Below are 27,395 nucleotides of genomic sequence, written 5' to 3' on the forward strand. Positions count from 1 at the left end.
GGTGCTGCTTTTGCCTCCCAATTAACTGCTAGTAGACTTTTTCTAGTCATTAAACACTCTTGCCTTCTGCATTCAGTAGTAACCTCTGTCTTGCAGTCTAGTGCCATTGCAGTAAATCTGGTTATGTTGTTTCTTCACTGACAGCAAGAGCTTATTGAACTCTTGCCCTGTAGCATCATTCAGTACCTGTTGCTGCTGTTTTTATGTGCTGACTAGATTTTTATGAGGGAAAGAATGAATGTTTATCCGGTTAATGCTGATTGCTTTATAAGAATAATCTGCAGCCTTTTGCCTTTAAAACCTCAGACTAATTCCAGCTCTAATATAAATGGAAGTTAAATTATAAGTCTTAAATTTAATTTAGTCATTAGGGCCTTTCGTAATCCAAGGGATGGCCTGCAGGCAGCTATACTGTGCATTCACAGTAGCTCTTAGTCCAAGAGGGTTTAGGCCTGGAAAGGGTCAAGTCTAAAATACCCTCCTGTCGAACCAGAAGATCTGTCCAATCCTCTGTTGAGTAGGAAAACCTGTGGTGCAATTTGGTTAAAACAGCAGAATGAGTGCCCCAATTAAATTTGCTGGTGTGATAACACGATTCTAATTGAGTCTTAAGTGTGTTTATTATAGAGGTTATGGGAGTGCATCAAAGCGTAGAGACTCTTGTACACAAAGTACTGTGTTAATACCTAGAAAAACTTCCAATGCATCTTAAACAATGCTTTTTGTTTTTCTCCTTAGATCAACGTTCGAGTTGTTACTATGGATGCAGAGCTGGAGTTTGCCATCCAGCCAAACACTACAGGCAAACAGCTGTTTGACCAGGTCAGTGAAGGGTTGGTGTGGGTTCTTGTCATTTAATTTTGGAGTATGTTTTGGACTATAATGTTTTCTTAAGACTGGATTCCAAACCTGTCTTTCTTCTCTCTACCTCCTAATCAAAGGGTCCCACTCTGAACTAAGATCTCTAAATTTCATCACAGTAAAAGTAAAAGGTAAAAACCGTTGCAGGTATGTTGTGTTCCAGTGAAACCTGTCTTCCTGGCATGTTGGATGATGAAGTGTCACAAGGGATCTAAAATGCTTAGACAGCATAGGTACCATGTAAAAATGCACCTCTTGCTTTGAAATACAGCTTAGCTCTTATATAGCTCTTAACTTCTAAGGTTAAAATGGTTCTAAGGCTTCTAAGGTTTTATGCTCTTGTGCATAAAACTCTTCAGAATCAGGTCTTCAGGTGGCTGATGAGGGTGTTGGCACAGCTACATTCATTCAGATGCTGGGTTTGAGGAACCACTTGCCACAGTTGTTTGAGTTTGCCATAGTACTGGAAAACCAGAAGAGCTCGTGGTCTCTGTGCAGCATTTACAGGCAACATGCCTTGTAAGAAGCCCCTGTGCAGCAGGACAGAGCAGAGATCTGTGCAGCCTGCCTTCAGGGATTCCCAGGGAAGTGGAGGGCATGAGTGGCCAAGACTCTTCTCCCTTACTGTTATTCTTCCTGTTACTGCATTAACAATGTACAGGTCTGTTTGAAGATGGACCTACAAAGGTCAGATAAAGACAACTAAAACAAACAATGTGCTATTTATAAAACTTTGTTATTATTGTCTTAAGTAGCTTGCTGTTATAACACTGAAGCAAGGCCTAGATTTCAGCAGAAAACACTTACTGCTCTGAAACTCAAAAAAAAAAAAAAAAAAAAAAAAGAAAATACTTGCTTCTAGCCATTTCTACTGTAGACCAGAAAATAAGACTTAGTCTGTGCAGATTTCAGTCACACATTTTAAGGTGATCACAAACTGTTATTTGCACTTCTCCCCTTGTACCCACTAACCTTGATAGCAAAGGGTGGTTGAGTTTTAACTCAAGTAGGCAGTACCAGCTAAACAATGTCCATTCCTTCTGAACTGTTGTTGGTACGATTTCTTGTTTCAGTGAGTTAACTAGAACTTGCTAGGCCTTATGGCAATTGTGCATTAAGAAGTACTTAAAAAGAAAACCCAAAAAACCCCTCAAAACAAACAACCCACAAACCAGTTTAAAAAACAAACAAAATTCCAAACCCCCAACAAACAAATAGGGCAAAAACACTTTTAGTGGGTTCTTGAAAGGAGTGAAAGAAGGAAATCAAATTCTAATCACTGCAGAACTTCACAGTACAAAACCGAGTACTCCAGCTTGGGTTTACCATTAAATCTAACTTTAATTCCTTTTGATTACTACTGCTGTGGGATAAAGACCAAGTATTCATTGAACACGGAGGTCAAGGGTTCAATCCCCATGTGGTTCATTCATTTTGGAGTTGAACTTGATGATCCTTGTGGGTCCCTTCCAACTCAGAATATTCCACGATTCTGAGACTGGAAATTTGCTGAAGAGCATTTGAAACTTGCATTTTTATGGAACCAGCATTTGGTGTTTGATCTTCCAGAGGAGGGTCACCAAGTTGATTAGGAAGATGGGTCACCTCTCTTATGAGGAAAGGCTGAGAATTGTGTGATTATTCAGCTTGGAGAAGAGAAGGCTTCGGGATGACCTAACTGCAGCCTTCCAGTACCTGAAAGGAACCCTCAAAGAAGTTGGAAAGAGACTATTTACAAGGGCATTAGTGACAGGGTAAGGGGGAATGGATTAAAACTGAAAGAAGCAGGTTTAGATTAGATATTAGGAAGGAATTCTTTTCCCTGAGGGTGGTGAGGCACTGGAACAGGTTGCCCAGAGAAGCTGTGGATGCCCCACCCCTGGAAGTGTTCAAGGCCTGCTTGGATGGAGCTCTGAGCAATCTGGTGTAGTGGAAGGTGTCCCTGTGCGTGGCAGGGGGGTGGAACTAGGTGATCTTTAAGGTCCCTTCCAACCCAGGCCATTCTATGATTCCATTCACTGCTGGTCACCATTGCATCAGAGTAACTTCTTCCCCCAGCCCATTCATGTTAATCCAAAACAGAGAAATCAGATTTCGTCTCTGACAGTACAAAAATCCAAAGTATTGAAAGCCAGGCTTTTAAAAGCAGTGTTTTAGATTAGACTGTAAGTATGTCCTTATGACAAGCAGTCAACAAGTACTTCCCTCCACCCCACCCCCGCCCCCCATATATATTAACTAATGTTTACATCTGTTAAGAGACAGGGTCATCTGTCTGGCAGAAGAGAAGCTATTTTCTCTGCCTTCAGCTGAGAAGTTCAAAATCCTGAGACATGGAAAAGGCAGGATGTTTCAGATTGAAGATACTTCTATTGTAGCTTGCTGTCTGGGTACTTTGGGATTTCTGAAGAATGCTTGTCACAGCACATAGTGCATTATTGGGATAGATCTACTCCTCATAAAGATTTGCTCCTTATATCCAATGGCTTGGGTTTAAAAGCTGTGATTGGAAGTTCTTATCCATATTTCGTACCTTTTTGGGGGTACTTCTGCATATTAAGGGAAGGCTGAGGTAGAAGTGTGCAGCACAAAACCAGTAAAGGTGAAGACCATACATTCTCTCTTCAGTTCTGTTGAGCAAACCTTTCACTAGGCCCTTGTCTTGGGTGGAGTTTACACTCAGATAGAGCCTGTGGGGCCACAGGTTTTCACAGGTATGGGGAGTGGCCCAAGGTGAACTGCAGAACCACTGTGGGGGTTTTGAAGAAGCCAGCTATTTTTAAAAACTACAGGGTGATTTCTTGGCCTGGTTGTCAGCTAACAGAGCTACTCTGTGCCCTTGTGTTTTAGGCTTTGCTAGTATGACTGTATCCTGCACGTAAGGTGTATCAGAGCTCCTTTTATAGGAGAGGGAAAATAGTGGAAACCTGGGGATATTAAGTTCCATTCCACTCAAGCCTGTCCTGTAGAGAGTTTATGCTGCAGTGAGGTCTGAGGTGTCCCAAGAACCAGCCCCCTGGACTCTGCAGCTCGCTGAAGTATCTCCCAGGTAGTAATGTGCCCTTCTGACCATGAGTAAAAGAAATTCAAATGAAAGAGAGTGTAACTGGCATTTTCTGGAAGTAAATGCATTACTGGGTGGAATGGGCAGACTTAAGATTTGCTGCTTCATGCATTTGAGGAAGCAGAGGAGGTGTCTCCCATCTTGTATATAATGCCTCATTTCTTATTTCTTCCTTGTTTTGCCATGGAGGAAGTTTACAGAGCATTTCCCCGTACAGCTAGAACATTCTTTGTTCTTTGTTCTTTGTGTTGGAACTCAAACAGTCAAATTGTGAAGTTTGGCTCAATACTTTCTTCTTCCTTGCTTTTAAGTTTTTGGGAAGAACTTGAGGGGTCATAATTTCTGCAAGCTTTCTAACTCTATTTTTAGGAAGAGTGTACTTTTTCTCTTGGAAGAGACATTCAGAGATAATGACCTGATAACTGCTTGATTTGTGCAACTTTTTATTTTAACAAAGTTGCAACACTCTTTTGTGCAACAGGAAGTACCACACTCAACATACCCCTGCTTTTCTGCTAGACTTCATAAAAATACATCCAGCTGTCAGAAAACTTGTCTCTTCCATGATGAAACAAGCCACTTTGAGGGAGGAAGGAAAAGGAATTTTAGTCAAGTTAAAGCTGAATTATTTTCAGACCCCAGCTCTTTTTAAAAGGACATGGGTCTTGGGGTTGTTTTGTTGTTGTTGGATTGGTGGGTTTTATTGTCTTTTTGGTGAACTCTAGTTAGTCTTAGCTAACATACCATTGTTTCTCTCAAGTCTGCTCTCCAGCCAGAGTGTCTCCAGCAATACCATAAATGTGGGGGTGAAACAGATCCTTGGTTGAGATCTTAGATTTGCTGAAGCACGGGTAACTACACATTCTCAAGTCTGTCACACTTCCCTAACCTGCAAAGTGGTTTTAAAAACTTCTTGCCTTCCACTCAGTTGAACTCCCTGTAGCAATGCCTACATCACTTTTTGAGGGGCTACTCTGCAAATAACATCTTGGAAGTGATCCAGCTGTGTACGTAGTAGATCTTTGCAGATTTTGGCTGTGTCTAGAGCACAACTTTACAGGTAGATGAGCTGGCAGCCAAGCACTTGGCTATAAGAACAAGCTGTCAAGAGTAGGAGGAGGTCAGGGACCAGTTAGGCTCTATCCTCCACTGAGGAAAAGTAACATGTACAAACAGGACTGTTTTTCCTAGTAGGTGTGCCATCCAGTCAATGGGTGGTGTTTCTGCATCTTTCAGCTGGTTAGTATTTACAATATAGGAAATGAAAGTTGTCCTAATGTGGGGCCATCAATGTATTTTTGTCCTTCATAAACTCCCTTCTTGGGAGTTTAAAAAAATAATAACCTTGACTGAGAATACTTGCATCTTGTTATAACTCTGAGCCACACAGCAGTGGTATGAAGCATCTCTCAGGTGCTTCCTCCAGAAGGAATAATTTCTGGTGACTGGCAGACAAGATCACTTGAGCCATTAGTACTGCTGACTAGTTGTAGTTAGTACTAACGCCATTATAGAGACCATCCCACCAACAACTTTGGTGACATAATTTGTCTGCTTCACTAAGTACAGTTTTAAGATGGGACAGTAGATAAAGGCAAGCAGAAGCCCCACCTGCTGCCAGTGTATCAGTCCAGCAGCTGGTGGCCTGTCACTTGCTGTTTGTCTCACCTGGTTTCCCCAAGATCATCATCTTCTAGAAACTGGGTGGGACAAGTACCTTAGCCTATGCTGTCATCTACTATGGCAGATGGGTATCTTTGTCTACAAGGTGAAATTAAGAGATGCCAAATGAGTAGGTTTAGGCTGTTGCCTGCACCCATCACAGGTGACATGGGACTCGAAAGGATACCTGGACCTCAAGCGAAGTTTCAGCTGCAATAACTTTTTCTTTTTTTACCTTTGTGTTGCAGGTGGTTAAAACCATAGGTTTGCGAGAAGTGTGGTACTTTGGTCTGCAGTATGTGGACAACAAAGGATTCCAGACCTGGCTGAAGCTTGATAAAAAGGTAACAGACTTTGGGCTAATTGCTGGCCAAAGGTTAAAGCTTGTGTGTTTCCTGATGTGTTATTGGCTGCAACTTTATACACCTTGTGCCTGTCGTTGATTGCTCCCTAATTTTCATAATTCCAGGACTGTTTATAGAGTTAACTTTGTGATCTCCATTGGTGAGGTGTGGCGTGGTAGAAGTTTGCCCTTTCACTCTCTGAGTTGCAGGAAGCATTTGCCAGATGTGCAGCAGCAGCTTGATACTGTACTTTGTTGGGATGAAGCAGCTGCGCTTCCTGTGGCTGGAGGAGCACCTTGGCTGATGATGGGCTTAGGCCCTGCCAGTGTAGGATCAGTTGTGCACTAATTGGTAAAGGGGCACTTCCAGGCTGGGCAGTCGAGTGCTGACACCTCTGATGTGCTGCTGTTTGTGTATTCCCAGCTCTTATGAGGGCATGAACTGCTTTTCTTGATGGGGCAGTCAGTGACACACCTGTTTAGTGTCAGGGGGCTGTTCTCTGGCAAACACACAATGCTGGATGGGCTTGCCATCTGATACAGCACAGTAAATCATTCTCCACTGACCAGTATTTGCTGTACAGACAGTATTTAACTGGCTTATTTAGAAAACATAATGCATCTCCCCTGTGTTCTCATACTAGTAAACAGCCAGAATTAAGGAATTCCACTAAGGAATTGGCAGTCACTCGCCTCTTACGGCAAATGCCCCAAATCCCTTTTTCTGTGTGAAAGCAATCTATTCTAGTATTTGCAAAAAAACCACCTGCTCATTTGTGGTGTCACCTCTGTCCTCAGGTTTCTGCTCAAGAAATCAGAAAGGAGAATCCCCTCCAGTTCAGATTCCGTGCCAAGTTCTTCCCTGAGGATGTGTCTGAAGAGCTGATTCAGGACATCACGCAGAAGCTGTTCTTCCTGCAGGTGAAGGAAGGGATCCTCAGTGATGAGATCTACTGTCCTCCTGAAACAGCAGTACTTCTTGGCTCCTATGCTGTGCAGGCCAAATTTGGAGATTACAACAAAGAGGTGCACAAGCCTGGATACCTCAATTCAGAGCGTCTGATCCCCCAAAGGTGAAGGAATTGGCTGATGCAGTCTTTTTTAAAATTTGAATTCAAGTTAAATACAAAGAATTTCATTTGAAAGCATGCTTGGGTTTGTTTTGTTTTTTTTAATTGAACTGTATACAATTGGGGTTCTCCCTTATTTTATTTCTACCTGTCATATTTGAGTATGTTTTTGCTCCTCCTTGATTGGTTAGAGAGAGGAAATATAGTTTTGTATTCAGCTTTTATTTCTTAAACACTACTGCTGTACTGGTAACTGTAGCAGTAGGAATGTCTCCTCTTTAAGAAGAAAAGAGCAGCATTAAGTCAAGAATATGTCATTCCTGAAGAAGGTTGGGTTGTGTGTCCTTAATCCTAATGTACAATCCTAAAAATCTTCTATGTGGAAAGCATGTCTTGCAGCTACACAGTCCATCCCCACACAGGATCAGTGGATGTTATCAGACCAATGGCTTCTGCTTACACTTCCTGATGACACTGCAGCAATGTCTGATTCCAGGGATTGCGCCAACTTTTGCTTTGCTTTAATCCCCTGGTGTCTGCAGCATGTGTGTGATTCGTTTGCAGTGTTTTGCTTATACCCTCTCATGTGTCTGGTCAGTGACCAGAATGGCTTTGCAGAGGGTTATTGTTCATTCTGAGTTGCTCTGCTTCACAGAGAACATCTTTGGGCTGAGTAGGGTTTTCCTTTTGGCTACAGTAAGGCTTCCACCAGGGTGAGAATAAGACCATAGCAAAGATCCCCATCAATGGATACTGCAGAACATCTAATCTCGCTCATGTCTGTTTCCTTGTACAGGGTGATGGACCAGCATAAGCTCTCCAGAGAGCAGTGGGAAGAACGGATCCAGGTGTGGCACGCTGAACACAGTGGCATGCTCAAGTGAGTGTTTTGTGTTGGTCCTTGGACTGGTCACCTTGCTGCTTGTTTGATTACCTTAAGTTTGCATTTCTGCAACGTGTTTTGTTACTCTGTGGTTTAGACTCTGAGCTGCCTGTGTGAGCCTACTCCTGGTGTGTTTTTTTAGCTCAGTATTGAACCACATGGCAAAACACAGCAGTGTATTTTGTACTGGTGCTGAGAACAGTGTGGCTTCCTGAAGATCTTGGACCTGTGTACGTTGTATTAGTGATAGCTTTGAGTGGGAAAGAGAGTAAATGTGTATGTCAAACCTTAGAGTCATTGAAGCATTTCCATTGGCAGATGGGGAAAGCTCAAATACTATACCTTTCCTACTCACCGTACCATGAGACAAGGATGAATGCTGAGAGAGATGAATGTTGCTAATTTTCTGTCTGGAAATACTAGGGATTGGTAAATGGGAATACTCTGTCTGTGTCTGCTGATAGATCTGATATCATAACTTCTAAAGTGAATCCCAAATGGTGAATGTTCAGTTTTAACTTCTGTGTTTGAAGTGAGGTTTAGGAAAAATTATTTTTTTCTTCCGAGGTGTTTGTGCTTTCTGAGACAGAGCAGATGTTGGTTTCTCATTTATCTGACTTTTTCTTGTCTCAATCAGAGAGAATGCCATGCTGGAATACCTGAAGATTGCCCAAGACCTGGAGATGTATGGAATCAACTACTTTGAAATCAAAAATAAGAAAGGAACTGACCTTTGGCTGGGAGTCGATGCCTTGGGGCTCAACATCTATGAAAAGGATGATAAGTAAGACTTTTGTTTTCACCTTTGATCTTCCAAAAAGGGCTGGTATGGGACATTTCTCATTTACAAGAATGCTTGTGTTTGAGTTTTGAATCAGTGGGTGAAGCTAGGAAATGGGCTTTCACATCACCTGTGCTTTCATGTCTTTCCCGACCTGCTAACAGTACCTGCTGTATAAAGAGAGATGTCAGTTGTACAATGCCATCTTCATAATAGTGTGCAGTGGTGGAGCTGAACCCCAAACTGAGGAGTTTACCAGGCTTTTCCTTGAGTCAGGTCACCGAGTTTGCCATCAGTGGCCACAACACAAGAACCTGGCTAGGCTAAGGTATCTGCAGTGTTCAGACACCTAAGGACACTCCTGTCCTGAAGTTAATGATGGATGTGTGTGCAGCTGCCTGGTTCTGAAAAAGGCAGATTATGGGGTGGACACAAAAGCAAAGCTGGGTGACACCCAGAACTCAGGGAGGAGCTAACCTATATAGTTACTGTGAACAAGGAATGAAATGAGGGCTTGCTGAGGTATGCACAGTTTTAATCAGCCCTTCTGGTAAAGGCAGAGCCACTATTAATTGGATAGTAGGTGGGAAATGATAGACTACATCTATAAATAAACATAATAAGAAGGTGAGAACAGCTGTGTCTAAGCCTGCTAGTCTCTTCTAATACTCTGCAACTGAAGGATTGAAGGGAGCTAAAATAGATATTTTTTAGATGAAGCATTGCTGTCTAGACTGCTTTCTTTTCCTCCTCCTGATGTTTCAAACCTTTGTTTCATGTCACTAATCTGTAACAGGCTATCACTGAAATGCAGAAGGGATTTCACCTGTTCTATGTCTTTGCCTCCAAAAAGCTTTGAATGCAACCCAAATATTAATTGGAACTCTCTGGAGCTTCACTTGATAAGGCAAAGAGAAAGCAGTCTTTTCTGCAATGCTAATATGTGCTGTCACCCAGAAAACAAGGAGTGTCACTTGAAAGAAAAGTAGTTTCGCTCATGTAATACTCCAGTCTTGAATGACTGGTCTTGCTATGTAACCATGGTCACCCAAACAGGTTTTTCGAGCTGCAGAAGCAGCGTGTAGCCATTGACTGTAAAGAGCTATCGAGAGCGTTTGCAAAACAAATACAGTGCTGGAATAAACTGCTTATTTCTGCTGTAACTCTTGCCACAATATAATTAAGTCTTTGCAGCAGATATGGGGACTAGAAAAATAGTGATGTGTATGGCACCTCTGGTTTGTAGGTGCAAAATTTGTGGACTGAGGGCAAAGGTGAAAAAGCAGAGATTTCATTGTTGAAGTTCAATGTGAGGAAAATGAGGCTGTGCTGTAGGTGTGTGAGCCTCTATACTGCAGTGCATGTCAGTGTCCTGTTTCCAGGTATATTCAAGCTTTTTTTTTTCATGCATTAAAGAGGAGAATCTGCAGTAGAACTTACTAATGAGTGAATTATTTTAGTTGTCTGTCATACTGTATTATCTAGAATTTAAGCACTTGTACTAATATGATGGAGGGTGGAGTAATTAGTTAATCTTAGTCTAATCAAATGATTTTCTTTACAGTTCTTAATGTTACACACATGCACTTGCATAATCTTGCAGTTGAGTTAGAGGTTAGGGAGTGGAAAGTTCTGAAGAGGATGAATTTTATTCTTGAAGTCTGAATTTTAAAAAAGGGGGTTTTGTGCTTGGACCCAGCAAGATCTTGTGATGTAGTAGCTTTCCATCTCTTTGAGTGAAATTCTTCCCAAAATTGCTCTTTTTTCTTTAATCAATGTAGTCCATAGAAGTCTTACAGAATTCGAGTGGTCCACTGTGATGATAGACATTTCTTTAAGTGCTAAACATTAAATACTTGTGTCTTAAAATCATTTGCAAGAATAATTGTGACAGAGACACATGTTGGAGGGGTTAGACAGTAACAAGAAGATTGCTCATTGGTATTATCTTTTATGTAAAACACAATTCTTAATCATTAACAGTTATCTCCAGAGAATACACCCTCCCTTGATAAGAGAAGAATAAAAGAATAATAATGTGATATTAAATATAAAAACAAAATATTTGGTTGGGGGAATTAAAGGACTTTATTACAGTCAAATACACGAGTCCTTGTAATGCTACAACTGGCTGCAGAGCTGATCAGGTGTGTGAGGTGAAGTTTTGGAATGGCTCAGAAACATTTGATCTCATGACAAACTGGATGCTTTTTATATGCAAAAGTCTGGAGAAATTCAGGCAGAGGAAAATCTAAAATGTTGAGTGAGTCTTATAGAAACAATTTCAAACAAATCAACAGACCTGGACTCAGCAGCAAGGAAGAGCTGGGAGTCTGAATCTTGCCCTTTGCTTCATCGGGGAGCTTTTCAGTAGTGGGGAGCCACGTGGCACAGCTCGTTGCATGACCAGTGAGTAAAGTTCTGCTTGGTGACTCATGGGATCGGCTGAAAGAGCAGTTTGTATGGAAGGAAAGAACAGGGCCCTTTGTTACTAACATTGCCTGTAATCTAGGGGAGGAGAAATGTGAAGGGAGGGTGTCAAGAGGATGAAGTCAGGTTGCTCTTGGTGGTGCTGAGCAATAGGACAAGGGGCAAGGAGCAGACACTGATGCACAGGAAATTCCACCTGAATATGAGGAAGAACTTCTTTACCATGAGGGTGACCACGCACTGGAACAGGTTGCCCAGAGAGGTTGTGGAGTCTCCCTGACTGGAGATATTCAGGACACAATTGAGTGCCATGTGCTCTAGGATGACCCTGCTTGAGCAGGGAGGTTGGACCAGGTGACCCACTGTGGTCCCTTCCAACCTGACCCATTCTGTGATTCTGTGAAACAAAAGAAAATAAATCTTCTCCTACCAATTGTGCCTGTCCAGCACTTCAGAGTGAAGGCATCAGGAGGTGACTGGGCTAGCTGTAACACAGCAGGGTAGGTTTGCCTGTGGCTGCTGTAAGCTCAGTTACTTTGGCTTATGCCTCCCAGAGGTGTGCGAGAGGCCTCTGGGAAGCACTGCACATAAAGTCTGCATGCTGTGGATTTTGGGCCCAGATTTCAAAAAAACAAGCTTAAAAGCAGGTGAGCATGTGGCTTCAGTAGACACCATCCCTATTACATAGTCAAAGGTCAGTAGGGTGGCTGATGAAAATTAGAAGAGACTCAGAAAGGGAGGCTACTGGTCTTTTCCTATTCCCTGTGGTATTCTGGTTCAATTACTGGCTTCTCTCTGTTGGGAGAGCTTTGTGAAGCATTGCATTCCACCAAGTCTGTGTGTTAGAAGCAATATGGGAGAAAAATGTTCATTGCATCATCTCTTAAAACAAGTTTTTCTTCTTTTCAGACTAACCCCGAAGATTGGGTTCCCCTGGAGTGAAATCAGAAACATCTCTTTCAATGACAAGAAGTTTGTTATAAAGCCTATTGATAAGAAGGCACCAGTAAGTATATCTAGAAAGGATTCCTGGATATTGCATTTGAACAAGTGATACTGTTTCTTCTCAAAATAAAGTAGTCTTGGGAGAGGAGAAAGCCACAGATACATGCAAAGATATAGGCAAAATAAGCATTCATATTTAGAGTGTACTTAGAGCTGTCTGTTTTTCTGTGCAGCATAAATGAAGGGCTTATAGTGATAGCTAATGTGGAAAAAGATAAGGATTTTACAACTGCAGAGTCTCTTTTTTTGTAGCAAACTAGGTATCTTCATGCTCAAATTTGAAATTCTTTGCTAGTTCTGAGAGTCCTCTCTGGATTTCTTTCAGTGCATGGAAGCTGATAGGTAAATTTTATTTTTGTTTTTTCATTTAAAAAAAACCCAAACATCAAAAATGTTCATTAAAAAAATTACAAAAGTAGTTCAAATGCTACTGCAAAACCACGTGGACACATGTGGCTTCCCATTCATCACTGCTTACTTCCACACTACTGAGAAAGTAAAATGTGGTGTTCATTTGCTTTCTTGAACACCAAGGTAAATCTCAGGGATATGACTTTGGTGGAGAACTGAAATGTAGGTACCTGTGAATGTTGCTTTTCAATATTTAAAAGTATGTTTTCAGAGTTAGTTTAGCGAGGAGTTAGAAACTTACTTTGACCTGTGGAGAACATAAGGTGGAATAACTGGTATAGGTGGATGTCATTCTGTCAGTCTTGTGAAATTACTGGAGTAGTTGAGAAAGACCTCCTCTGCTCTTCCCCCACCCCAGTACTTGGCCTTGGTGGGTAAGTACAGCCCTGAGAAATAATAAGCAGCCTGGCTTTGGCAAAGGATGATGGCTTATAAATATCTCTAACAGAAAAAGATCCTTGCAGTAATTGAAATGATACTAATGCACAGTGTGCTGCAGGGATTTCTTCCTTCCCCCAGATAAGAACCTGGGGGAGAGGAGCTTTTTTCTGTGATGCTGTTAGTGAAAACCAACAAAACTCCCCAGAGACAGAAAGCTGGTCTGTCAGGCATGCTTTTCTCAACAGAAGAGCCTCTTGCATGTGTTGAACATAATTATAAAACACACATCATGGCTTGCCACCCACTCCCCAGAGGGTAAATCTGACTGAGTTTGAAATGGAAGGCTTGCAAAAGGCTGATGCAGAAAGGTGTTAACATTGAAAACCTCACTTATGTTTCCTCCTTCTCTGTCAATTGTTCTTTTCCCTCTGGCTGGTCGTATGTTTAAAGCTGTGCCTAAAAAAAGAATTTATCTGGGCACTAATTCTGAATATTCAGGAAGTTGTCTGGGTCTTTTCATGTGCTTGTGTCTCCTTTTAAAAAGGATAAAGGCATTATAACTACAGCAAAATACTCAGTCCAACCAAGATGTGGGTTGGAAGTGCTCTTTTAATTTGGAGGATTCTACATGCCTGTATTTAAATTGACATTAATGTAGAGGGTAGAGTCCTGTGGCACCTTGCCCAGAATAAGCTTTTTAACTTTTATGCTTGTCTGCCCACATACTCCAAGGTCTTCAGCACATTATCTTTAAAATATTGACGTGCGATGCTCCCAGTTATGTGAGATCTGGGGTAGGCTGGGGATGAGGAAAGAAAGGAATTCTTTTATATTCTTATTTGAATATTTTGTCCCTTGATTATGGCCTTAAATGACAAATGCAAGCACCATCCATGCCCTCAGTATTTACTTCCATGTAAGTGAGCTTTGCCTCAGCATAGGACTTGTTCATCACAATGAGCACAGTTTTTGTTTTTACAATTACTTGTCAGAAGTAGGAGGTTGGATGAGCAGCTTACAGTCAGTTATCAGGATCACAGGATCAGACCTGTGCAGCTCGGAATGGCTCCGGCAGGATTTAGAGGGAGAGCACAACACACTGCCCTGACTGCCTCTTCTGCAGCCTGTGTGAGCATTAGGGAAATGCATCAGAGAAAATCAGTCTTTGTCAGCACATTCATTTTAATATCACTTAGGGAGCTTTTAATTGTTCTAGTGTGACTTCCAGTCTTCCCAGAGACTGTTGTGCTTCACAGTTGTGCTTCTGAGCTCAAGCAATTAAAAAAAATGATCCGTGCTTCCATTCCTGGTTCCATCTATGGCTAAAAGTGAGGCAATCCACAGGAGAGTGATTCCGAGGAATGGGCACTGGTTTATGGTGGTAACGTGGCATCTTGCCCACTGTCCCTGTAGTACACAGAAAAAGGACAAGAATGTTTGTCTACTGTGTAAGTTCAGACTGTGTTGTAAATGTGTGTGGTTGTGGATTCAGAAAAATCATCAGGGAGGTAATGAACTCGGGCCTCCTGTATCCCTTCCTTAGCTGGTTTTCTTCTAGAAAATCTAATCTGGTTTATAGTTTCTGTAAAAAGTCTGATTATAACATATAATGAGAAATTTGGGAATGTCCTTTTTATTGAACCAGAAATTTTAGAATATCTTGTGTTTTGTTACTGCCTGCAACCTGATGTTCCAAATAACCCATGTGGTTGGTTAAAAATTATTTTTCATTTGACGCTCTTGTAACAGCCTAGGTCAACTTAACTAGGAAATGCCATGGAACAGAAAAGAATTATATTGAAAGGCATTTTTCTCTGAAAAAACACATGTGGGGCCTTGAAGGTTGATTCAGATAGATCAAGAAATTCTACAGTTACATTTGTAGTTTGTGCTTTGTCTTTCAGTCACCAAACTGCAAACTGAAAAACTACTCAGTACTAGAGGTCTGTGTGTTGCCCAGGTGTTTACCTGTCAGCCCAGAATCTTCTGCAACATCTAACAATCTCCATTTAAATGAGACTTCATCAACTTGGGATTTTTCTCTAAAAGATGCTTTTTCTAGAAGAGTAACTTGTCAGTTCTGTGTAGAATGGGGAATATAAATCACAATAGTTTTGGCTTCAGATCACATTTGCAGTCCCTGCTGTTATTGTTTAAATGGTCTTGCATGTATGTCTGAATTAGAATGAAATTAGTAGCAAGATGTTGTCTGCAGTTAGCTGGGAGAAGAGAAAGTGTGTTTGGAAAAAAAGGACTGTGGTGTCTCTCTCCTAGGACTTTGTGTTTTACGCCCCTCGTCTGAGAATTAACAAGAGGATCCTGCAGCTCTGCATGGGCAACCATGAACTGTACATGCGGCGCAGGAAGCCCGACACCATTGAGGTGCAGCAGATGAAAGCCCAGGCCCGGGAGGAGAAGCACCAGAAACAACTGGAAAGGTGGGCTTGGATAAAGGCAGCTGACATGGGGTGGCAGAAATAGATGACCCTGAAGTTCCGGGGTTCAGCAAGCAGCTGTACCTGTCAGTAACAGGGGTTTCACTTGGGAGAGGCTCTGAGCCATCCCAGGCTCACGAGGAGCACGTGTGGTCCTGGAACTCTGGAGTACAGGGGGAATCACCGGGGTGTCCTGAGTGGGACTGTGTTACTCTTCCTGCTTGGCCCTGTGTCTACACAGTCAACTGTCCTGGCTGCAGCCTCAAGAGCTGCAAGGAAATGTGCAAGTAAAGGCACAGCAGGCTCTGGTGGGGTGTTGTGCGCCTAGAGAAGGGTTTTCCTGACTCTTGAGTGTTGGTATCTGATTTATGTGCTGGGCCATGGGATGGTTGGGAGTAAGGGGAAACCTTCACAGGGAGCATGTGTGTATGCTATAAAGACAGAAGGAACAGGAGTACAGGCAAGGAAATGGGAATAGCAATTCTACCACTGGCTGCAGGTTGCTTATGATTCAAGAAATTGTGCTGCTTTTCTCCTGTACTTGTGGATTGTTTGTCCCCATTCCCTCAGTGCTGTTGTTTTCACACCTCCTTGATGTTCCATACCACAGAAGTAACAAAGTTACATCTCCTCTGCCTTGCAGTACAAGTCCTGTTTTTCTTCTCTGGGTCTAGCAGCTGTTTGGTGTTCTAAATTTCTGTGGTAACCAACAAAAATACAAATGTTTTTATGGAACGGGGCATCTAAAACTGAGCAAAAATTCTGAAGAGATGAAGGAATGGCCTATTTCTGTCTGTTGGCTCCTGTTTTGTGGCAGCCACTTTCCCATTCAGCTGCCTGGAGAGATTCCCAGCCTGCTTTCTTGTCTGGCAGTAGCTTGGGTCTGAAAGTGAGCTTCCAGCATGAAATGTGTTTCTAACAGGAAACAACTAGAAGATGAAAAGAGGAGGAGAGAGACAATTGAGAGGGAGAAAGAGCAAATGCTGAGGGAGAAGGAGGAGCTGCTGGTGAGGCTACAAGAGTATGAAGTGAAGACTCAGAAAGCAGAGAAAGGTAAAGTACTTGTCCTGGCTGACCAGACCATGTGTATTGTGCTCCATAGAGGGGTTGTACAGGTTGCTGCCTATGCCTTGCCTAAATCTGGTGACACTGGGATCTCTTGGCAAGACTTACTAATGTCTGCCTATACAGCTAGATATACAGATGTGCATCCAAAATATGAAAGTAGCATAAAATCTACAGATTTAATTGGGAACCAAAGGGCAGGAACTCTCTTCTCCCCTGTTGCCAGGAGGATTTAAGTAGCACAGCCTCTTCCAGCAGTGAGCAAGAGTTCAGCCCTCAAGTACTTTTTACTAACTCCTAACAGAAAACATACTTTGGGAACAAGTCTTTCCAGTGAAATGGACGCTTCTGTTTCAAAGCACAGAAGAGCACATTGGAGGCAGCAACATCTGGTCCATGCAGTAAACTGTCAGTTAAGGGCAGCAGGGTCTTGTCAATGTTACAGACTTCAGTATAAACATCTTACAGAAGATTTGATTACAGTGTACATCTGACTACTTCTGAATCCAGTTACTTGGTGTGTTATGCAAATAATTACTTTGAGGTGCACAGTGAAGGGAGTAAAGTCCTGTCATGACTTCTGCAGTTACCTAAGAGACTGAAGTTCCTTAGCTTTGACCAGACTTGTGGACTAACCACATTGATCTGTCTCTTTGCAGAGCTGTCAGATCAGATCCAAAGAGCTATTCAGCTGGAGGAGGAGAGGAAACGAGCCCAGGAGGAGGCAGAACGCCTGGAAGCTGACCGTTTGGCAGCTCTGCAGGCCAAGGAAGAGCTGGAGAGACAAACTATGGACCAGATAAAGAGCCAGGAACAGCTGGTAAGACCCAGTTATTTTGAGAACAAGATATACAGGCATGTTACTGTGCCCTTAAGTAAGGCAAAGCCATTGTGTCCAGGGAAAAACATACTGCAGTGAAGTACTAAACCATGTCTGGCATGATTGTGGCACTGGTTTCTATCATAAGCAATGTAATTTTTATTTCTTTGTTTCCTATTCAGTCTCTATTACTGTATTTAATACATATATATTATATATATATATCTGTATTTTTTGTTGTGTTTGGTTTTTTGGTTGGATTGGGGGTTAAGAGTCCTTATAATTCCCATTTTATTATTCAACAGGCTACAGAGCTTGCAGAGTATACAGCCAAGATAGCACTTCTTGAAGAGGCAAGGAAGCGTAAAGAGAGTGAGGTTGAAGAGTGGCAAATCAGAGTGAGTTATCTTCTTTACAAGTTGCTCTAAAGGTCTGTGCTTAAGCAGAGCATACTGTGGTGCTTAGCCCAGTGTGAATTCTCAAACATGTGGAGGCAAACATCTGTACAGCACTGAAGAAGGGCAAACTTGTGATGAATGTGCAATATGCCTGCAAAAACACCTTTCTTCTAACAACCCTTCAGTCAAAAGTCAGAATGAAAGCCTGTATAAAACCTAAAAATGTGATCATTGTCTTGGAGCCTTGGAGAGGAAGGAGCACATGAATAAATAATGCATGTAATCCATGATATAATGTCTGAAAACATTACGTCAGTCCAGAGAAGATGCTGCAGATGCAGCCACACTGCAAGTATCTGTTTTGAGGAGTGAGTGCTGTTGTCAGTGGCTTCCTGGTACCTGGATCAGGAGAGTATAATCAAGTGTTGCACTAAAACCAAAGACAAACCCCACAAGGCTTGGAGTGTTGGCTCCCAGTGTCCCCCAGCAAGCGCCATGGGACACATGGGAGGGCAGAACCACTGCAGTAGCAGGGAATGTGACTGCCTGGTGTGTAATTTCATTAAAAATGCCAACTTAGATTCCCAAGTTCTTACTCTGTGGAACACATGTCTCTTCAGCCTACAGCTCTTCATGGATGGAGAACAGAATGAAGATAACTGTAGCTTTCCATAGAACCTTTTCCTGGGCTGTTTTATTGGACAAATATTCTTTGTTCAGACCCCTGAACATTACACAGTGCCTGATGATGGTGATAGCGTTGCTAGCGCAGAAAAGGTTCTCTAATAATAGAGTACCATCAGCTGCAGACATTTAATCCTCTCTTACTTTTCATAGTAGATTGAAAAAAACTGGGAAGATAAGCATTTGTGTTCATGAAGCTGATTTAAAGCAAGAAATGCATTTAAAATATTTTTCACTCTTTTCCCAAAGGCCAGGGAAGCACAAGAGGATCTGGTAAAGACCAAGGAGGAGTTACACCTGGTAATGACTGCTCCACCTCCACCCCCACCCCCTGTCTATGAGCCAGTGAACTACCATGTCCATGACAACTTGCAAGATGAGGGCTCTGAGTACTCTGCCTACAGCGCTGAGTTCTCCAGCGAGGGCATCAGGAATGACCGCAACGAGGAGAAGCGCATCACTGAGGCAGAGAAGAACGCACGTGTACAGAGCCAGCTGAGGGTAAGGCACTGCTTGGAGGAGGCAGAGCAATTGAAACAATCATTCCACTTGGTTAAACACAAAAAGTATGGCAGTTTCTCTTTGTTTACATTTCCTATAGGAAGTTTGAAATAAAGGCAAGGTATATAAAGATTACTCTCATTGCTCAAGCTTTGACATTGCTTAAATCATCCACAGTGTTAATAGAAAGCCTGTGTTGTATCCACGTCACTTCTCTGTCCGGGCATTAACAACTGTCAGGAGCTGAGAGCTTCTCACATCTAACCTGTATTTAATGTTCTTCATGTTGCAGGCACTGACAGATGAGCTGGCCCAGGCTCGAGATGAGAACAAGAGGACCCAAAACGATATCATCCACTCAGAGAACATGCGCCAGGGACGGGACAAGTACAAGACGCTGCGGCAGATCCGGCAAGGCAACACCAAGCAGAGAATTGATGAGTTTGAGGCAATGTAAAGATGCTTGTAAGAAGACAGGACTGTGGGAAAGGCAGATCTTAATGCTGTGTTCTCGTTTTGGGGTTTTGTTGTATTGGTTTTTTGGTTTGGTATTTTTTTCTCTGAGGAGGGGTCACTGTATGACACTTAACAAATGTTCTCTAAACCCAGAGCTGTTTGAATCTCCCTTTTATTCTGAACCTTCTGTGAAATTTGGTATAGTTTAAAACTTATTGTACCACAGATCCTGGTAACTTGCTCATGCCTTTGCTTAGTGCCAAAAGGCCTTACATCACATCTCTCTTTAAGCAAGAAAATTTTAACAGGCCATGCTTCTATTTAAAGATGTGTGTCCTGTGCAGGTGCTGGATTCAGCCTGGTCTAAAAGATAAGCATCTGTGGGTGAATTTTGTGCCATATGTCTTTTTATTATTAGCTACAGTGTAAAGTATGACAGCTGAGAAGACAGGTTGTAGAACTTAGGATTTGCAAGCACCTGTATGGGTGTTGTTCCTCCACACACAGGTGCTTGTAGACCCTGTTTTTCCCTTGGTCTTGATGCCCATGTTCCCTCCCCTGCCCCCCCCACACAAAAGAACTGACAACACCTCAGACCTACTTTGTGTAGAAATTAGATATTTTCTGGTTGCTGTTCTCAACTGGAGAAACTGTGCAGTGATGGCTCAGAAGTGGCATAGGGACACTGATAACTTCTTCATGTAACAAGAAGCAAATACTCCTGGAATTTAAGACCACTGTGTTTGCATTCCAGCTTCATTACTGATCACTTATAGTGTAGTATTTATATATATATATATATATATATATATATAAAAAACATGCAATACATGAATTGCATTACTAGTTAAAGGGAAATAGTTTTGCTCTGTATATTTTGTTACTTTTCAGATTTAATAAGACTTGCATCTGTAAAAATGCCTAAACAAGACTGTAGTCTGATACAGTGCAACTGATTATTTAGTATAAAGCATTATTTGTAAAGATCTTTTTTTTACTTAATGGAAACTGTTAGATGTACACATGATCCAATATATACAATTTTACTGCACCTATTTTTCTAACAAATTTTCTAATTTTTTTAAATGTTTGATTTAAAGTTTCAGACTCCAAAGATGAAGGGACTGCTTGTTTATATCACAGTTGTATTCTCTCTAGTAGAGAGCATTTCTGTGACTATCCTTCCCCCACTCTCCCCTTTTTCCTTGAAAATCTGTTAGAAAGTGAGATACAGTATGTTGTCACCTTTTCTCTTCCATTTACAATATCTATGCTGCATTATACTTGAGTTGAATCTTGTGTGGGGTGTTTTTTTTATTTGCAGCAGCAACCATCTAAATAAAAGATCTGCAAAGTAACAAAGGTGATGGAGTGAAGCGTTTCTTGTGTGGGGTGAATTTTGTGTAAGTTGTGCTACTGCTTTTTTAGTTCCTGAGCTCAGCTTATGAGTCCCTGTGTCTTTGAATCTCAAATACTTAAAAGCCACACTCACCTAGAAAGGAAGAAAGGGGAATACTTGCAGTAAGGACTGAAAGTATAACTCAGCAGCACTTGGTACAGTTGTACACAAGAAGTTTCTGCTGACTGTAAAGCTACATCCAAGGCAAGGCAAACAGACACCGGAATTTGGCCCTAAGCCTGTTCACATGAAGAAATGAAGAACTTAGCTAAACTCTTGCCATGTGCTGTACAACCCTATGTCTTACAGTGGCAGCTGATAAGAAGGAACTTGTTATGCCCACCCTTATTCCACTGGCTGTGGTCCCACACTGCTACTGACAATTTATACATTTAACTTTCTAAGCACATGCGATAGCACACATTTGAGAGACATGGCCACAGGCCAAAGCTTTTGAGGATCACATGAAATAGTGGCAGTGTAGATAATGCTGAAGCACAGAGACATTAGCATCACCCGTTTGCAGCAAGCAGACAAAGATAAGCTGGTTTTGAATTCCGCGCCTAAAACATCAACAGCAGAGCGAAATAATGTCATTGCCTTGCTGTAACAGTTATTTTTTCTGAAGTAGTCCAAGTTGTGCTTTAAATTAAATTGTAACAGTTCTGCTAGGCCTGGAAATAGAAAGCTGTATATTGTCTGGCTACTGTTGCTTTGTCAGCATAATACATCTCACACTGAGGCTGTCACTCCTACAGAAACAACATTATCCTTACATTCCAGCTAGAGACAGAGGTTAAAGCCTTAACTTTTGAAGAAATAAAACATTCAGACTCTGACACATGTTCAAATACATAATTCTATTCCCCAAAAACTGGAATAGATGCTGTTGCAGTGTCTGTTTTCCTAGACCTGAAGTGCATGTACTACTTCAGTTTAAAACATCAGATGTGGGGAAAGAAAATTGTTGTGTGATAACCTCTCATGATTTAAAGTTTTCCTTATTTGAATGCAGTACAAGTGTGAAGTCCGTCCACGTGTTTGGGTTGCAGAGCACTTCCTGCCATTGGAGCACTGCCTGAGACACAAGGTCCATAGAGCCAAAAAATTCCTCTGCAAGAAAGCAAAAGGAAAGATCACAGAGTTACTTTTCACCTGGCCTTACCCAGCTTCTGGCCAACCCTTTCACGCACTGGTACAGTCATTTCAGCTGTTCTGTAATTCCTAAGGCACTAATAGCAAAAAACGGTGTTTATACTTTGGAACAATTATTTACATCCTGTTAAACTGGAATCACTCTCTGAAGAGTGCAACTTGCAGCAAAGAAAACGTTTTTGGTTGTATGACTGAAAGCAGAAGAGCAAGTGTGCATGCCCACAAAAGTGCAATTCTGCTAAGTGTCCTGCTTCAGTTCATCTCCACTGACTTCAATGCATTTCCAGGCTTAGGGCTTGGATCACTTACAAGCAGATAGTCCCTGCTCTAGCAGAAAGGCAAATGCTGGATAGGATAAGCAAAAAAAGTTCATGAGGAAGCCTGCAGCATGACATTGAGTTACCACCAGTGATAATACTCCTGTAAAGTGCATGGTGATACCAAAACAGCATTTGATCCTTTCCTCTCAAATACTGAAACCCACGGCACTTAACGCACTGGGGGGACAAGGGTGGGAGACTGTAGGGCAGCCTTCAAGGGACAATGCTGCCCTGCTCAACTACCAGTGAAACAGGGCCTAGTCAGTGAGGAGAGGATTTCTCAGACATTGCTCAGCCTTGAGAAAGAAAGCTCACACTTGTGCTAGAGCAGAGGCCAAAACTTCAAACATCCAACAGCCCCTTTGGAGCAAGTTTCACCTCCTGTATTTATTAGATTGGATTGATTTGTGGATGTAAAATAATAACGACAAACATAAGCAAGGTTAGAGTCTATGAGATGATTAGTTCTCCTGCTTCCTTTTGATGAGAAGTTATTTTAAATAAGTCAATTCATAGAAAACAAAGGAATAAGTCTTTAAAAATATGTAGAGCTCTGTGTGAGTTAGAGCCACGCCATTTCTGTGCTTGTCTTAGCATGGCTCTGACCCTAAAAATCACCACACTAACAAATGGCTTTCCTGAAAACTTCCAGTGACAACCTTGATCTTCTGCACAGACCTGAACTGAAGCACCTGCATCAGTCCTTGCAGGATCAGAGCCCAAGACTGCAAGTTGCTTAGGAAAGAGGCTGGGACTGTATGTCTAGGCACATGATAGCAAGCAATAAATAGTACAGTGTGATTATTATTGCTTGGGATATAAACTAAATGAACTTTTTCCCAAATTACTTTCAACTTTCAGTGATAAAGAACTTACTTGCACCAAGCTTGGCTCCTCCTAGGAATTGATCACTTGAGCTGAAAGTTGACTTGTGCCAGACAGTCAGGTGTAGACATGACCGCTGCAGCTGAGCTAGGGTCACACCATCAAAGACAAACAAGTGTTTCCACTGTGGACAGGCTTCTTTCTTCAGGACAGGAGACTTTTGCTTTACCTCTGCTTGGTCTGGAAGGATAAGACAACTTCCCCCAAAAAATAACAGTTCAGCAAGGTTACTGACTTCTCAACCAGAAAATGGAACATTTTCCATAACCAACTAGGGCCCTTTGGTTTGCTTTAGATAGGAAACAAGTTCAGCCTTAGTGCAAGGTAGAACATGGTGCTCTTTTGTTTATTTTGGGACTTGCACCTTTTCCTGCCAGCCTTTAGTGCAGGTGCAAGTAGGCTCTTGTAGTCTGCTTTGACTCTGCTGTCACTGACTGCTGAGGGCATCTTTGCTCTACATGCTGCAACCCAATAGTACCTGAAACCTGCCTTTCAGGAGATTAAATGCTCACCCATTTCACCAAAGGTGGGTGCCACAAGAGGTGAAATGGCTTTATGAGATGTAAGTTTACCCCAGTATCATACTTCCAGTGGCATCTAATGCCCGACAGCAAGGAAGTAAAATGATCCCACATACAAGCTACTCAGCACACCGAAGAAAAATTCAGTTCCTTCTCTTTAAAATGTCAAGAATGAAGAGGATAAAAGTTTCAGTGTATCCAGAGCTATACTTAATTCTGCAAAGGCACAGCTGAAACTGTGACAACACCCTCTTTATTTGCACCTTTTTTTCCCCTCTCCCCTAATATCTAAGAGCACATACCTAAACTAGAGAACTCCAAATCTAATGTAATAATTAAAATCTAAAGTTCAAGACCAAAAAGGGCAGGTGGGACCTGTCACCACCCTGCAAACTGCTGCTGTTCTGCAGACACCCAAGGGTCACCATTAATAGTAAGTCTGACTAAGAGTGTGGGGCAATGCCACTTTCCCAAGCCAGTCTCCTGCTGAAAACATGTTAATATGTACATTTGCACAGAACACGTGTGACATTCTCTATTTGATGTGTTAGGTCTCAGACATACCCTTTAACAAAGGAGTTCAGCATTCCAGCAGATCTCAGCATGGGCAAGTTCTTGGCTCCAAATATCATAACCTGAAGCTGGCAGTTGAGAACCCCTTGGTCTCTGTTTCCTGAAAAAGGAGCACTTATCACATGAAATGCCCAGTTAGTTCAGCTCATAGCTTAAGGCTGCTAAAAGTAAGTAGGGGAATGCCTAAGTGGCACTACTGAGATAAGGAGTCATAAGGCTGGACTAGGAACATTTGAAAGATTTGAACATTTGTACAGTGAATGATTCACACACAAAGAAAACCAAGCAGTGAGTAGCTGGCTGCTTTGTGATCCCTGTTCCAAAGACAAAGCTTTCTGTTGTGTTTGTGAAAAGTAAACACTGGGCAGTACACACAGAAGCATTTCTCTGGAACAGTCAGAAGCAGGGGAGAGAGCCAAACCCATGGTGTGATACTGCTCCACTCACAGATCGAGGGACAGAGCAGAGACCCAAAACAGGTGGGCATAGGGAAGCTGGTAACTTTAGGGTCATTTGGTAAAGAAAAGGGAACAAAAATAACAAAACAGCTAATTAGAGCTTCCTATTGGTATGTACCTGCTGCTGTGGTCCTGACACAGAGAGCACTATTAGAGCTCTGAACATCTGTACACCTCACTAAGGTCTAGGGAGGTAAGGAAAAGGAGGTTTTCCTATCTCTCCCTCCCAAAGTGTTTATTTCCACCAGCAGGTGCTTGCTCTGACATACTACAGTAATACTTAGTGGTCTGGTACCCCTGCAGATACTTCCCTTCCACTTTTTCCCTAAATTGGCAATCTCTGCCTTGGACAGCAGAACTGCTGTTTCACCTCCAGAATGATCTCTACTGGTAACATCATGACAGGCACAAGTTTGGAAAACAGCTGGATGCATCATACAGCTGCCATTATAATGTACAAGTTTTGTTGGCATTAAAAACAACAAATATACAAAAGCTTGAAAATGTTTTGATTTTAAATAATCTAAGATATAAAATACCAAAAAGCACCATTTGCTGTAGTAGTTAAAAAATCCATACAGGAATATTACATAGACACTTTGCCAGTCCTTCATGGATCTCAATTCCTTTCTAGCCAAAGAATTCACAGAATCATAGAATCATTTACGTCAGAAAAGACCTCTAAGGTCATTAAGAGCAACTGTTAAGCACTCATGTACGCCAAACATTTTATACCTTCAAACTGGAGATTTTGATACTGGGCTGGCACTGACAGCCTTGCAGACACGAGGAGCTCACCGCTGTACTGGATAAGCTCATCTTCAGGCTTCTCAAGCTGAAGAAAGGGACATACAGGAGTCTGCATTATTGCAATCATTCTCTTCCACATCCTTCTCTCAGCTTATTTATGTTTCCAACATATCTTGCCAATGGGCTGGATTGACAGCATTTTCCCCTCCATAATCTCATAGGGGTGATTTTTCTCATGGCTTTCACTACATCATGCTCTTAAGGTACAACTAAGCACGAAAACTTAAGAGTCACCTTGGGTTTGAGTGGGTACCAGTCCAACAACTGCATCGAGTCCTCTTCGAAATTCCACACTGCCAGGGGAATCACCACTTCCCCCAAAAACACCCTGTATTTGAGGGCTCCTGCATGCCACACAGAGATCTGAAGTTGCCGACTTCTTAGCTGGGAGTATTCAATCTTGTACTAGAAAGATAAACAGCATTTACAGAGCAATGCACAGGATCAATGCAGGCCCATGCTCATGACCTGCTCCCAGGAAGGCCAGGCACAGCATGACTGAAGGCCTCAGGATGCAGACAGAACCATGTTGTCTGAGTGTGCTTTGCAGCCTGAAAAAACCCCAACTACTTAAATGCTGAATAATGCTCCTTCAAATAGGAAACAACATTCAAGGAATAACTTGACCTGCCTTGCTGAAGTTTTTGATTATTAATTCAGAACTTTAAATAAGTCTTGACCACTTTTGCTGGGGTTTTGGGGGAGTTTTTTTGTTTGGGTTTTTGAGGAGGTTTTTTGTTTGTTTTTTTTGGCGGGAGCGGGGGAGCTTATGTGTGTGGCTTTGTTGTTGATATATATGTATATATTTCTGTTTATACTCCCAATAGAACATGGCTGCTCTGAAAGCCAGTTCAAGATGAAGACATCTAATGATGGTGCTTAAACTCCCACTCTGGTCAGTGGGCATTACTTAAATGCAGTCAGCAGGGGCAAGGAAGCAATTCAGCTGCTCAGTAATTAAAGCCTTGATCCACTCTCCAAACATAGTTAGAGAACCCTTTGAGACATTGCTGGGTATCAAATATACCCACTGAGACTGGCAAACCCAGCCCATAGGTGACCTGCATGGAAAGCTGGAGGCAATGGCACAGGCAAGGAAATCAGTGCCCATATTTAGGCTGCTGAATCACAGGCCGGGTGTGGGCTCTGTGGCTGATGACCCTGAGTCACCCTGAGCTCCAGTGACTGCCAAGAGCACTTGCACAGCTCTCACACATGCAGCTACCTTAACCTGCAGCTGAATCCCACCCAGTTGGATCTCAGTGTCATGATGGGAGTTTACCTGCAGTAGTGCTGTGCACTTTTGACCATTTTTGCTACTCTGGATAAACTAATAATTAAACTACGTTTAAGTATTTCTAAGTAAACACCTTTAGAGTTTATGCAGCCAGATCAGGCATGGTTCTCATTTGCCTTCTATCACTTCTGCATGACTCTGGCATTGAAAAAGGACTACAAAATTAGGACCAATGATTTCAACTTCTGGCTCTTTTTTTCTCCCAACTTAAACCCTACAGACAGGCTTTGGGCTGTATAAGAACCATATATGTTACAAAAATCCTTTTTTGGTATTATGAAACTTTTAACTATGGTCTTTACAAACATTCTGCTTGTTTCACTCACTACTGATTCTTGATATTCATACACACCAAGAGTTGGGGGTAACACAAACTTTTGTGTAGTTCAAGAAGCAACACTACAAGTTTGCCCCTCCACTAACTTTCTTTTATCTCTTCCAAGACAATATATTACTGAAGAACTCATCATCTTATGTTCTACTGCAGCTCACCACAGCACACACACACAAAAATGGTTTACAGTGATCTGAGTACAAAAGTGGAGCTGGGAAAGCTGGGAACAACCAACTAATGCAGGCTCTCCCAGCTGACAGTACTCAGCTTCATATTTCATGAAGTGTCTGTGAAGTAAGAATAATGGCTCCCATTTCCTATGCAGAATTCTAACCAGGATGCAAGAAGCAATACTGAGATGCATTAAGGAGCTGAAATCATAACTACCCTTCT

At 42.0% G+C, this 27,395-nt stretch overlaps 2 protein-coding genes across 5 annotated transcripts in view; one reads left to right on the forward strand and one right to left on the reverse strand.

Annotated features, from left to right (window-relative positions):
* The window catches only part of EZR (ezrin), a 37,076-nt gene extending 17,015 nt beyond the window's left edge, over positions 1 to 20,061 (forward strand). Inside the window, exons 2-13 of one of the 2 annotated variants that reach the window (XM_039569048.1) lie at positions 739 to 822; positions 5,836 to 5,931; positions 6,729 to 7,003; positions 7,797 to 7,880; positions 8,521 to 8,667; positions 12,004 to 12,100; positions 15,166 to 15,329; positions 16,249 to 16,379; positions 17,051 to 17,211; positions 17,517 to 17,609; positions 18,543 to 18,794; positions 19,087 to 20,061. In XM_039569048.1, coding sequence (XP_039424982.1) covers positions 739 to 822; positions 5,836 to 5,931; positions 6,729 to 7,003; positions 7,797 to 7,880; positions 8,521 to 8,667; positions 12,004 to 12,100; positions 15,166 to 15,329; positions 16,249 to 16,379; positions 17,051 to 17,211; positions 17,517 to 17,609; positions 18,543 to 18,794; positions 19,087 to 19,251 — 1,749 coding nt within the window. In that variant the 3' untranslated portion in view covers positions 19,252 to 20,061. Of the gene's footprint in view, positions 1 to 738; positions 823 to 5,835; positions 5,932 to 6,728; positions 7,004 to 7,796; positions 7,881 to 8,520; positions 8,668 to 12,003; positions 12,101 to 15,165; positions 15,330 to 16,248; positions 16,380 to 17,050; positions 17,212 to 17,516; positions 17,610 to 18,542; positions 18,795 to 19,086 lie in introns of those variants that run through there. The other variant, XM_010400144.4, reaches the window with a different exon arrangement.
* Positions 20,062 to 20,097: 36 nt separating this feature from the next.
* The window catches only part of SYTL3 (synaptotagmin like 3), a 37,418-nt gene continuing 30,120 nt past the window's right edge, over positions 20,098 to 27,395 (reverse strand). For all 3 annotated transcript variants that reach the window (XM_019290176.3, XM_010400125.4, XM_019290172.3), the window contains exons 12-16: positions 25,606 to 25,776; positions 25,297 to 25,396; positions 24,095 to 24,203; positions 23,001 to 23,206; positions 20,098 to 21,762 (exon numbers count right to left, since the gene is read on the reverse strand). In XM_019290176.3, coding sequence (XP_019145721.1) covers positions 21,632 to 21,762; positions 23,001 to 23,206; positions 24,095 to 24,203; positions 25,297 to 25,396; positions 25,606 to 25,776 — 717 coding nt within the window. In that variant the 3' untranslated portion in view covers positions 20,098 to 21,631. The remainder of the gene's footprint in view (positions 21,763 to 23,000; positions 23,207 to 24,094; positions 24,204 to 25,296; positions 25,397 to 25,605; positions 25,777 to 27,395) is intronic.

Source organism: Corvus cornix, chromosome 3 (genome assembly GCF_000738735.6).
Source record: "Corvus cornix cornix isolate S_Up_H32 chromosome 3, ASM73873v5, whole genome shotgun sequence".
Lineage (NCBI taxonomy): Eukaryota > Metazoa > Chordata > Aves > Passeriformes > Corvidae > Corvus > Corvus cornix.